This window comes from Hypomesus transpacificus, chromosome 23 (assembly GCF_021917145.1).
Source record: "Hypomesus transpacificus isolate Combined female chromosome 23, fHypTra1, whole genome shotgun sequence".
Taxonomy (NCBI): Eukaryota; Metazoa; Chordata; class Actinopteri; order Osmeriformes; family Osmeridae; genus Hypomesus; species Hypomesus transpacificus.
In genome coordinates this window covers 11,175,034-11,188,586 of record NC_061082.1, presented here as the reverse complement: position 1 = coordinate 11,188,586, position 13,553 = coordinate 11,175,034, and the positions used below count along the sequence as shown (strand labels likewise).

Below are 13,553 nucleotides of genomic sequence, written 5' to 3'. Positions count from 1 at the left end.
AGATTGTATGTCTTTGGGTTTCCAGGAGAGTGAGTGATCGTCAGAGAGAACACCAGTAACACCCAATAATCCAAACTCACGACACTCAACACGGAGGCATTTGACAAGGAAGTGAATGACAACCCATTATAAGGCCAAACCACGAACACATTCAACACTGCATACATCTGTCACATTTCACTCGCTAGCCTCACTTGGCTCTACCAAATGGCTGACAGAACAAAGTAACACCTGTACATCTATTCCCCTCCTCCCTCCAAAACAACATACACACAAGCCCACCCCCAAACACACCACCCACCCCCTCCCCACACTCCGTTCCCCAAACCCCAATCACACAAACACCACCCTTCCCATTGCCTAACTCTGAGGATAAACACTGGGTTAGTTTCCACCTTCAGTTCCAGTGGTTGAAGGTTATGGGGTTATGGACTATCAGGATTCTCCTCCCCTCTCTAGTGGACACCTACAGAGGAGGACTCTCACCAGGGAGAGTGTAAGCACAGGTCAAACCATGCAGCCAGGTCAAAGGTCAACAGTTCAATAGTCTGTATCTGGACCATCTGTTTCTAACATCATTATACCACAGCAGTACTGAAAGCTCTTTCACAATAACATAAAACACATCAGTCACCATGCTTTTAAATCGTTTAATGATCAAAAAATACTTCAATTTTGGCTTTCTAGTACATGAACAGCCTGGGCTTGCTTTGCTATACAGTGTAGTACTCTACTATTTTTGTTAGGAAATGAAAAGTGCAAAGTAGTGGACTACATTTAGCAGGCAATTTTCTCCTTAGTCCACCACGCATAGTAAAGGCTACTTCAACGTTCCTCAACCCGGTTTACTGAATCTGAATCACTGAGAGATTCAAAAAAACAACATCTCTTAGCTTCAGTCTCTTTCTGAATGAGCCGGGGTCAAAATGACCCACCTCTCGTGCAAAATAAAACTTTTTATTTTCTCCACAGAAGCATTCCACGATAACCTGTTGATAGAATGTCCGAATGTCCTGAACAGTACTAATGCTACTGGATTGAAGCTTTTTCTCTTCAAATAAAATGTCGAGCTACTGTTGAAAATGCATGGTAAAGCAGCAATTCACGGGCCAGCCCGTTGTCATGTATCAATGCTTTTTGTTCGTAAGATCGATAAAAGTAATTTCAAGTTTTCTTTTTTTGGTTAACCTTTGTAGATATTCCGCACTCAGAGGCACCCTCTTACGTGCAAAAGCATCATTCAGTAGGGTTCACAGCGTCAGCCACTTGGACAACAAACAAAATGAAAAGGAAATACAAAGATCACTGCAAAGTAAACCTTTCATAGGGCAACAATGGCATACCCGAATAGCATTTAGTTAACAGTATTTATTTCTTGACATGTCCACACAACCTTAACGGTCGTTATCGTTTCTTCTTTTGCTTTAAAGATTTCCTTCTTTTCACTATCATTTCATACAATTTGTCCATGCCCTCGTGAAGTCCCTCGCCAATTATGGCGCAAGCAGGTTGGACGTGATAGGTGGTAGATGGTGTAAGCTCGTGGAGAGCCAACTGTTTCTCGATGTCCGCAACTGGGAGAGATTTGGGTAGGTCCTGCTTGTTGGCTATCACCAGCAGGGGTGTCCCCTGGTTTTCGGCGAATTTTGTGACTTTATGTAATTCTGTTTTGGCTTCCTCTAAACGGTCGACGTCTACCGAGTCTACAACATAAATTATACCGTCTGTGCAGCGACTGTAAGACTTCCACAGAGGCCGTAGCTTCTCCTGGCCCCCGACATCCCAGAAGTGACAACTAATCCCCTTTGCCGTGCCATTACTCAGTTTGATTTTCTCCGTGTTGAATCCGATCGTTGGCACAGTATTGACAAATTCGTTGAATTTGAGTCGGTACAGAACAGTCGTTTTGCCAGCGGAATCCAACCCCAGCATCACAATATGCAGGGACTGGAAGGCAGATATGTTGGAGAAACTGTTGCCCATTTTCAATGGCAGGTGGAAGGACCGTATGACCCTTCTGCGCACCCTCTCAGAATTTAGCGTTCTAATGCTCAAAAACACCTATGCAAATTCATAAGACGAAAAAGAACGATGATATTGATAACAGTTCCAAGTCATTGACGAGCCCCTTTGCGCGCTCCGGTTAAAAGATTGGCTCCGCTTTCGCATTAACAGTAGAGAGGGAGAGTGCCCGCGTCGCTAGGACGCAGCGCGACGTTCGTTAACATTCTCCTCACACACTCAAGTTAAGATTCCATTTTGCGACAGCAGAATTCCTCCTCTTCAGCGGACAGCTGCAGAGCAGTACTGTTTCTTTCACCAAAACACCTTTTTTGCAGTCGTTCTTGGTTTAATTACCCGGTTATATCTGCGCACTTGTCTCCTCGCGTAGACTAACCCCCGTAGGTTGTCCAAAACAAACCCAATAAATTCTGCCTCGAATAATATGATTTGCATCCAAGGTATGAATGAATGCCAGTAGTCCCAGGAGAGATCAATACAATGTCCATACAATGTCGTATTAATTCCACCTATAAATCTGGATCCATGTTACGGTGCGTCACAGCACTCGAGGTCCTTCCCTGCGGCCGCTGCGTAGACACTGGTGGTGTGAAGGAGAGGGAACTGACTGCAAAACAGCGCAGTAGCCTTCTTCATGCTCCACCCCGTCAAGCCATGTGCTAAACAAACCGCACATTTTCGTGAAGCTAAGTTGCCATGTTTTACCTTACGAATCATAATCAATAAAATGCCTTTGAATATTTTGGATGTTGATAGCCCGTCTTCCAAAAAATACAGCAGGCTATCAAGTGTAAAAATCTATTCTATATTTAGGCCACTATGTGAATCAGGCTGCTGAATTACAAATCGGCTCATCATTGAAATATAGCCTAAAACTGACCATAAGCACCTGAGTACATTTCATACCTAAACAAAACAAAATTAAATAGTGAGGCAATTCTTTCAATTTAAATGCGGCATTTCAAACTCCTGTATTTGGGGCTGGATCATATAGATGCCTGCCTTAAAGCAGTCAAGTGAGTAGGTCTATTGGCTATTAGCATCATCAAGGCAACTGAAATCTATACAGAATTAAACTTTGGAGAAGGAAACATGTTGCCTTATCATCATGATGGCTATTTGCTTACAGATTGCGGATAGATGGGCGACAATGCCACCTACCGATGAAATCGTACAGTTGCAAATCCTGTATTTAGAAATGCTTTTACAGCAGGCTTGTGCGTCATTTGGCTGTCGTTCTGACTTAAAAAAACATTGCCTGTCTTATTTGCTTCAACAATGATTAGTCTACCGGCATTGCACATGTCATCCTGCGTTGGTAGGATAAGTTAGCCAGAAAGAAAGTATGGACACGATACACAGTTAATATAGCCTACTATTTTGTAAGATTGCATTATTTAATTTTTAAAATCTAGCTACATCTTTATGGAGGATTATAGGGGCCAAAACTAAATAAATAAATACTTGGATAAATAAATAATTATATAACACAAAGCTTAAATAAATGACACCAAATATATAAATGTTACATGTATTTGTGTGTATATATATATATGTTTACGTTTTCATGTGTTTACATTTATTTATTTATACTTACATTTATTTATTTATACTTACATTTATTTATTTATCCTTACATTTATTTATTTATACTTACATTTATCCACGGTGAAACTTGCTGCAGCAAATTAAATCTGTCGTCCCCCGTCACCAAGTCAGGGGGCGGGTCAAAGCCTCTGATTGGTGAATGAACAGTATTACACACCAGGCAGGCTCAACCAGTCGATCAAGCTCTCTTCAATCTAGAGGGATCCTCTATCGCCTCACTCTACAGCTGCTAGGGGTGTGCGACACTGCACGATGTGGTATAGATCCGATACCAATGAGTAAATACAGGGCCAGTATTGCCAATACTGATACTTTTGGCTTAGAAAAGTAGTGGAGGTGCAAAGTGAGTTTGAGCGAAGTTAGACGGTGTTTGCACAACCACTATGATGTAAAGGGAGTTGTGTACTCAGTGTGGAATGAAACTTAAGTATCGATCTTATCATGCTATCAATCAGGCTATTGATACCAACGTTGGTATCGATAGTTGCCGGGTTTCCCAACCCGGCCACTGTCGGTCTTAAGATCGATATGCCCACCCCTATGCTGTATCATCTCGCTGAGGATCGTGAACACATTTTCATTGATGTCTGTGTCAGTTAGGGCCAATATCATTCCTATAATTTCAGCGAAGCTCTCAATATGATGTAAAGAATAAGTGAACTGGCAGGTGCCTCCATCTCTTCAGCTTTCGCCAACATTTCGCCCACTGTAGCATTCAATATTTCATTCATTGAATCCGCACAAGGTGCTGCCATCTTGGAATAGTCAAAAGCAGTCGATTCAAGTTGAACCACCAATCAGAGGCTTTAACCTGCCCCCTGACTTGGTGACGTGGACGACAGATTTATTTTGCTGCAGCAAGTTACACCGTGGATAAATGTAGGGATAAATAAATAAATGTAAGGATAAATAAATATATGTAAGGATAAATAAATAAATGTAAGTATAAATAAATAAATGTGAACACATTAAAACGTAAATATATATATATACACACAAATACATGTAATATTTATATATTTAGTGTCTCATTTAATTTGTAATTTATATATTTTGTCTGTCAATTAGGCATTACATTATATAATTAGTCTTTTATTTAAGCTTTGTGTTATAATATTTATTTATTTAGTTTTGGCCCCTATAATCCTCCATACATCTTGTGGACATTTGGTGATGGCAGCTGCAATAAGTGTAGTATGTGTTGGAATTGCTTCGTGTCTGTGCGATTATATACCTGCAGAATTGCGTTTTGCTCCACTTTGCCAATAGCTGTCCATACGTTTTTCTTTATTTTATACGTATTTCCGGAAATATGGGAACCTGTAAAATGGTTTATTCAACATGAATAAAATATGTTTTCAAATCCCACCAGTGATGTCAGCTTAGCATGACGCCTTATGTCTAGCCTCCACCCACACCTCACCGATTTTAATAGGGCTGGTATATCTCTCCCTGGCAGACTTGGTGATGGTGATAGAGAGAGAGAGGAGAATCTGGAAAGTTTGCAGGTTATAGGTGAACATGAATATTTGTTCCTGTCTCTCTCTCTCTCTCTCTCTCCCTCTCTCTCTCTCTCTCTCTCTCTCTCTCTCTCTCTCTCTCTCTCTCTCTCTCTCTCTCTCTCTCTCTCTCTCTCTCTCTCTCTCTCTCTCCCTCTCTCTCTCTCTCTCTCTCTCTCTCTCTCTCGCTCTTCTCTTTTTTATTCTCACTGCTTTCTTTTTCATCTCACTCTCATTTCCTCTTCGCTCACTCTCTTTCCTTATCTCACTTTCTTTCCCTCTTTTCTGTGACCTAATAACCACCTAACTACCATTTTGTTTTACCCCCATCTCTCTTTCTTGTTAGTCCTAATGAAAACTGGAGCATCTCTCTAATGTTATGGGGCCTCCCTCCTCTCCTTCCCTCAATAATGGAGGCTGGTTAATATCTAATCTCTCTCCTCCCCTGTCATGACCCAACCAAATGGACCGGTTCTCCGAGCAACCGTCTACAGGCTAATGGAGTCGGAGGGGCTGGGAGGGAAAGGGTAGTGGGAATACCACAGCTCTCAGGAGGTAGCTTCCTTCTGGAGGCTTGACAAGTGTTTAGACTGAAAGGTTAGGCTCTGGAAGGAGACATAAGAATATAGTCAATATAATAGTAAAGAAGAGTTTAGATAAGAATGAAGAATTTGAAGAACGTAATTATTGAGAATGGATGAGAGGAGATAATTATTTTACATAATTTGTAAAAAGACTAATAAAATATCATCTTTGTGCCTGTAAAATGACTGTTTCATACTGTATGTTATATAAAACTCTAACTTGAGCGTGTGACAGTTATGATTGCACTGGTTTCTTTGTCCAGTAGAAGGCAGCATGACACAAAAACGCCCCAGAACAAGTTTTCTCAATCTTCCTTGAACTTTCCTCCATACTGGAAAGCTTGCTCAAATTGTTGGCATTCATACTCAGATGGGTATTAGGTAAATTATACATGTACATTAAAAGATGTCTGTAGAATACTCATGATGGCCATGTTGCTGTATCTGGAGTCCTTCCTCTCTTCTTGGAGAGTGAACAAGTTATCATGGTAACCTGAAGCTATCTCGGTTGGATGGTACTCAGTTCAGAGGAGAACCATGCTGGAATGTTCTGTGATGAAAGGTCATCTCCCCCCCAAGGTTGTCTACTGTCAGGAGCAGAAGAGCAGCGTATCCACTTCACATATTTTTCTTGACCCCAGTACCCGTCTGGGTCAGATATCGTTACAGAAAGTACCAGTCACCATTGCTGCAGCAGCAAAAACACAGACATGTACACTTACACACATACACACACATGAACACATACAGATTTACAGTACCAATCAAAAGTTTGGACACATGTTGTGTGTCCAAACCATTGACTGGTACTGTACATGTTTGGACTAGGACACACATTCACAAAATATGTACAAGAACAGACACGTACGCAAACAATCCCCCACACCCACAATAACCCACCCCTCGACACACACACACACACACTCCCTCCCTCGCCCCAGGTGTGTCAGCATGTCTGTTCCCAGAAGGACCAGTTACTGCAGCCATGTTGCATCACCTCTCTCTCTCTCTCTCTCTTTACCTCCTCTCCCCCCCATTTCTCAGTTTCTCCTTCTCTCTCCCAGGTGACTGGTCTCAGTTGGCAGCGGCAGTGTGAGGGAGAGCAGATTCCTGAAGGAGAACTTGTTCTTGAACTGCTGTTCTCCTGAAGGAGAACAGCAGTTCTTTCCCTTACCCATCCATCTCCCTCCTCCTCTCATCTCCCTCCTTTCCTCCTCTCATCTCCTTCCCTCTGCTCGTATCTTATCCTCTTCTGTCTCAGAAAACCACCATCAGTCATCAAACTAGAATCTCAAAAGACGTTGATTTACTCTTTCATGCAAGACTGCTTATCTTAATGTTCGGTGAGGGAGTTTTCCATTCCTCACAAGTTTGGGCTTTGCCTGGTCTTGTTCTGTGGTGGACGCCCAGGTCTTGAGGATCAGGGTGTGGAGGAGAGCAAGGAATCCCTACACCCCCAGTTACGACAAACACCTTTTCACCAGACATCGCTTCTCCTCCTTCTCCAGTGTCACACCAAACCAAGGTATGAAACATTCAGAAACAGAAGTAGGTCACACCAAACTGTATTACGGTGTGAACCAAGTGGATCTGAAGTGCTCTAGTAACAACACACACTCAGCTTTCACAACAAGACTCATCCTGTCCAGGGAAGTGGGCCGACAAGCTCTGAAGGACACACACACACTCTGAAGAACAATGTAGTGAGATTAAAGTTTGACTGTATATTACTAACCAGTCTGACAGAGCGTGCTTGGTGTGGGGTCATTTATGGATTAATGGCCTAGATAATGGAATATTAATGACTGAGTTTCTCAAGGGTAAAGCAATACCTGATCTTTCGCAGTGGTATGAATCAAAGAAGTATGAGGGTTAAAAATGTTTTCTGTCTAGCTGTCCAGTCAGCTGTAAATCAGTCTAAAATGCTGAAAGATTTCCAACTGATTCCAGGTAACATGTAATATGTTCATTGAACGTCTTTTTATATTGAACCCATAATGGTGCCAGGTCCAAGCTTCAACCCACCTGCTAGTATGCCACCGTGACCTTTCTGTGTGCTAACGCCATTTCTAGCCTTTCTCCTCTGAACAAAAGGAGCATCAGCAGAAAGTCTGGGGGGACGAACGAGGTCACCTGCAATACAGGACCATCGGACCATGACGACATCTGATGAAGCAAGCGCACGGACGTCCTCCTTTGGATGTATTTTGGATGTCAACCTCGGGGCTGGGTCGTGGCTGCCTGGTGCGCCGTGTTTGAAGGTAACAGAGCTGACACATGCTGGCTCTCTCCCTGAAGAGAGAAACCTTTCTATTTTCCTCAGGTGAAGCATGAGAGTGCTTTCTGGAGAGGAAGGGGAGGGAGGAAGGAGGAGGGGGGAGTGGAGAGGGTGGGGGAGAAAAGGAAGGAGGGGAGAGGGCCGGGGAAAGAAGGAGGGAGTGGAGAGGGTGGGGGAGGACGGTGGAGAGAGGGGGCAGAGAACAGGAAGGAGAGAAAGATAGAAGGAATTTTACTTTCATGCTCTGCATCTCAGAAAAAAAAGCAGTCAGTGCTTTGATGGAAATGGAAAAGCTGGATGGTTGTTAATGTTTGGGTGTGGGTGTGTGTTTGTGTGTGTGTGTATTAGTGTGTGCGTGTTTGTGGGTGTGTTTGGAACTCTGTGTGTGTTTACGCATTGAGTTGAGATAAACAGGGAAAGACATGTTGCCTTCAAGGTTCAAGCTAACATCTGAACAGTAGCTTAAGATGTTGAACTGGTGAAAACTGAAAACACCATATGAGCTTGGAGCCACCCAGACACGATCTCCACCAGCTGTCCCTCACCATGGTTGTTCTGACGCCAGCGTTCTGGGGTGAGACCTGGAAATGAGGGGCAAATGAAAACAAATGTCTCTCTGATTGCAGGCTTCCACACAGCTGTCAGACGAGGCTGGAGCTGTGAGGTGGACACAGCGTCTCTGCTAACGGGGGTGTATAGTACAACCTCACCAGGCGGGTTAGGTGATCTGCATATCATGCGGAAGAAACTGAGAAATTTAAGATGAGAAATGATCAGTGTCAAGTCATGTTGGCGTCTGCCGTGTTAACTGTTAATGAACTATCAAGCTGTAATAGAAGTTATGTTGACTGCCCATATTGTATGTGTCATTCAGGCAGTGATTCATGTTCCTTGACTAATTCCATTCATTTAATACTCCACACACGCTTTGTCACTGTAATAAATCTAAAGTGTTGGTTCCCTTCTATATTTTATTTTGCTGATGCCCAGTGTGGTGTAAACATGGTCTTCTGCTTCCTCCCCAGCATGCTCTAACTTTCCTCTTATCAGCTCACCATTTACACACACACACACACACACACACACATGGATGCACACGCACGCATACACAAAAACACACACTCACAAAGGCTATGGAGATTTGCCTCAGTGCACTCAAGGGGTTGCCATGGCACCAGTGTTTACGAGGAGCACAGTGTTCAGTAGGTGGTCTGTTCAGCCTCCAGGAGAAATATACTACATTGAAACATGCAGCTCGGGAAGATGCAGAACACATGCAGATTTAAAGACAGGTGATGTGAGATGGAGAGAGAGACGGAGAACGAGAGAGAGACATAGAAAGAGAGCAAAAGAGAGAAAGGTGGTGAAACAAAGAAAGAGAAGGATGTCTGATAGCAGAAACGTTCTCAGTTGAACTGTCTGCACCAGTCCCCTGAGGAGGATCCAATTTCTCTGTCACACCCTCACGTACCTCAAAAACACATACATCAATGTTCCTGCTTGATTGATTATAGCAGAAGTAATAGGTACTTTATTAATCCCCAAGAGGATATGGTGGCATTGCAGCAGGCAAGAAGAGTATATAGGAAAAATATACAAAATATACAAAATACTAAATGCCCATTACCAAACATACGCAGAATTAATCACAGGTGACACACAGGTGAGATTACTTCCTTTTACATACAGCTAGAGGTTTAATGTTAAAAACACAATCTGAGAAAAACCTGGATGTTCATATTTTATATGAGTGTAGGGGTTAACAGGCAGGCCCAGCCCTCAGGGAGAAAAGAGGAGCCGCTTTAACGAGAGTCTAATCATCTGAATCCTTTGAAATCCAGACTACAAGTTCATTACCCCACATTCACATGCAATCACACAGAGAGAAAAGCCCACGACACCCCGCTCAGCACAGGCATCCCATTCTACCAAGACTGAACTCCCATCCTATAAGCCCTCTTTAATAAGAAGAGAACAGAGTTGGTCAGGGCTGGAGGGGAGAGCTGTTGGTGCCAGATTTTTGGAGAAGAGGGTTACTATTACGGATGTAACCATTGAGTTTATGAGAAATGTTAAACAAACATATCTGAGGTGGTTTGGTGTCTACAAACTGTGGTTCAATCCACCTGTCCAAGAAAAAATCTTATTTTGTGAGGATTGTTCAAGTTATAAAGCTGCAAAGTTTCATAGTTACATACCCCACATCTCCGCATTACTGTACTCAGCCAGAAACCAATTACAGTAAGGGTTGCGTTGGAGGCAACCCCTTAACCCAAACATTTAATTGTAACATATTGCCATCCATCCATAAACAAACCATGGATATACATGTAGTTTTGAGTCACATGAGTCATTTCAGGGGAATTGAAACCTTTTACCAATTTCTTACCTCCTAACCCACCACTTATCCCCCTTCAACTCAGCAAGAATTGGAGGTGAAAACCATCCCACACCTCCACGCTGCTCCTGATCTAGCGTCCATTGGTCACTTTCTTTCTTCTGCTTGCCCCATAACCCTTCTCCCCTCCTTCCAATCTCTTGCCCTCTCTCTCTCTCTCTCTCTCTTTCCCTCAGCGTCTCTCTCTCAATCCTACTTCTTCACATACAGGTGCACACAAGGGGCTAAGTGTATCAGTTGCTGTCACACACATCAGAGAAATAAGATGTGTGTGGAAGTGTGTGTGGTAGGGAGGGGAGGAGGGGAGGCTGTCACAGTATTGTGTACACAGAGAGGGACAGTTTCTTTTGCCAGGTTTCAATCTTGACCATCTTGCCAGTCAAAAAACACGCTCTTACACGCAATTTCTCTGTCACACCCTCACGTACCTCAAAAACACATACATCAATGTTCCTGCTTGATTGATTATAGCAGAAGTAATAGTTACTTTATTAATCCCCAAGAGGATATGGTGGCATTGCAGCAGGCAAGAAGAGTATATAGGAAAAATATACAAAATATACAAAATACTAAATGCCCATTACCAAACATACGCAGAATTAATCACAGGTGACACACAGGTGAGATTACTTCCTTTTACATACAGCTAGAGGTTTAATGTTAAAAACACAATCTGAGAAAAACCTGGATGTTCATATTTTATATGAGTGTAGGGGTTAACAGGCAGGCCCAGCCCTCAGGGAGAAAAGAGGAGCCGCTTTAACGAGAGTCTAATCATCTGAATCCTTTGAAATCCAGACTACAAGTTCATTACCCCACATTCACATGCAATCACACAGAGAGAAAAGCCCACGACACCCCGCTCAGCACAGGCATCCCATTCTACCAAGACTGAACTCCCATCCTATAAGCCCTCTTTAATAAGAAGAGAACAGAGTTGGTCAGGGCTGGAGGGGAGAGCTGTTGGTGCCAGATTTTTGGAGAAGAGGGTTACTATTACGGATGTAACCATTGAGTTTATGAGAAATGTTAAACAAACATATCTGAGGTGGTTTGGTGTCTACAAACTGTGGTTCAATCCACCTGTCCAAGAAAAAATCTTATTTTGTGAGGATTGTTCAAGTTATAAAGCTGCAAAGTTTCATAGTTACATACCCCACATCTCCGCATTACTGTACTCAGCCAGAAACCAATTACAGTAAGGGTTGCGTTGGAGAGAACCCCTTAACCCAAACATTTAATTGTAACATATTGCCATCCATCCATAAACAAACCATGGATATACATGTAGTTTTGAGTCACATGAGTCATTTCAGGGGAATTGAAACCTTTTACCAATTTCTTACCTCCTAACCCACCACTTATCCCCCTTCAACTCAGCAAGAATTGGAGGTGAAAACCATCCCACACCTCCACGCTGCTCCTGATCTAGCGTCCATTGGTCACTTTCTTTCTTCTGCTTGCCCCATAACCCTTCTCCCCTCCTTCCAATCTCTTGCCCTCTCTCTCTCTCTCTCTCTCTTTCCCTCAGCGTCTCTCTCTCAATCCTACTTCTTCACATACAGGTGCACACAAGGGGCTAAGTGTATCAGTTGCTGTCACACACATCAGAGAAATAAGATGTGTGTGGAAGTGTGTGTGGTAGGGAGGGGAGGAGGGGAGGCTGTCACAGTATTGTGTACACAGAGAGGGACAGTTTCTTTTGCCAGGTTTCAATCTTGACCATCTTGCCAGTCAAAAAACACGCTCACAGAGCAAGTGGGTGGTTGTTCTTTATAATGTCACCTGAAAGCATACACGTCTTCTCTGGAGGAATCTGCTGAGACAACAGCAGGGAAATGTCACAATATGACCTATCGTGATACAGACCGTCCTTACAGACCCGCATCTCAATCTAAAGATAGTCAGAGAGAGGAGGAGGAGGAGAGGGGAGGAGAGAGGAGGAGAGGGGAGGACACCCCTCAAGGGCCAGAGTCAAGGAAACATTGGACATGGATACAACCTTCTACCACTCTGTCTAGGAGGAAGCCTTTCATGAGGAGGATATCAATGAGGAAGATGTTTATGAGAAAGATATTGTCCCTATCCAGCTCACCAGAAGGAGGGCTTTGAAATAATTTGCTATCTCTGCCTTGTAGGAAACACCAGAGCTGGATCAACAGCCCACACTAAACCAAAGCATTTAGCACAAATGCTAACCACAGTATTATTTTAAGAGCCAGGAGAAACCACCAATTTGTGATAATAGTAGAAAAAACTAAAAGCATTATATGAAAGATGGCTCTGTTCTACTTAGCATCAGCGTTTGCCCCATGCTGAGTGGCTTCCCCTGGACTGACCTGTTAATCGGCTCCTGCAGAAACAAGGAGGCAGCCAAGAAAGCTGCACCAAAACAAATCGGGGTTTGATTTTTAGCTGCTGTAGAGCAGCAGCTCTACATCTTGTTGGTCGAAATGCGGTTTACCTCACATTTTAAAAACCTGAATGTTTCAATAATATCACCAGCCAGTTTGAAAGCTTATAGATCTACTATAATTTGCCTTTCTGAACTCAGTGACCTTTCTTGAAATATATTAGGCAGGACAATCATTGGAGGAGACTTTGGGAAATAGAAAGTAGCTGAGAATGTCACTGCTGGCTACACTGTGTTATTGGAAGTTGTCATCAAATAGTTTCATTTAGTCCAAACTCCAAACAGATGTTTGAACTCCGGAAAGCTAAAGGTAGAGAGAAAAACAATCATGTGAAAGTCCAGGCAGAAGGGCCCTAGGTCCAGGCTGTCTGGGGATTTCTCACTCCTGTCTGCTTCCAGAGTAGGGTTGAGCAGAGTAGAGCAGAGAAGAGCAGAACAGAGTAGAATATAGCATAGCATAGCATTGCATAGCATCACCAAGAATAGCATAACATAACATACATACCATGGCATAACATAACATTGCAGAGGAGGAGAAACTTGTACAGAGTCGAAAGTATATTAAAGAGCAAACTAGCACTTAAATCTGTGAGACCATTTTTCCATGTGACAATTTGCAGCTCTGAGCCATGTGATCAATGTGTTCTGTCTGGTCATTACAAAGCGCTAGATTTAGATCAAAGCTATGAAAATGCCATTCAATGAGCCAAGCTTAGGCTGCAACGAGGACACACACATACCTCTCCCTCAG

General features: G+C 43.0%; 1 protein-coding gene across 1 annotated transcript; it reads right to left on the bottom strand.

The window, feature by feature from the left end:
• Nucleotides 1–636: 636 nt before the first annotated feature.
• arl4cb (ADP-ribosylation factor-like 4Cb) lies at nucleotides 637–2,635 on the bottom strand. The gene has a single exon (XM_047047680.1). The coding sequence runs from the start codon at nucleotides 1,981–1,983 to the stop codon at nucleotides 1,405–1,407; it is 579 nt and encodes a 192-aa protein (XP_046903636.1). The 5' UTR covers nucleotides 1,984–2,635; the 3' UTR covers nucleotides 637–1,404.
• Between the last annotated feature and the right edge of the window lie 10,918 nt (nucleotides 2,636–13,553).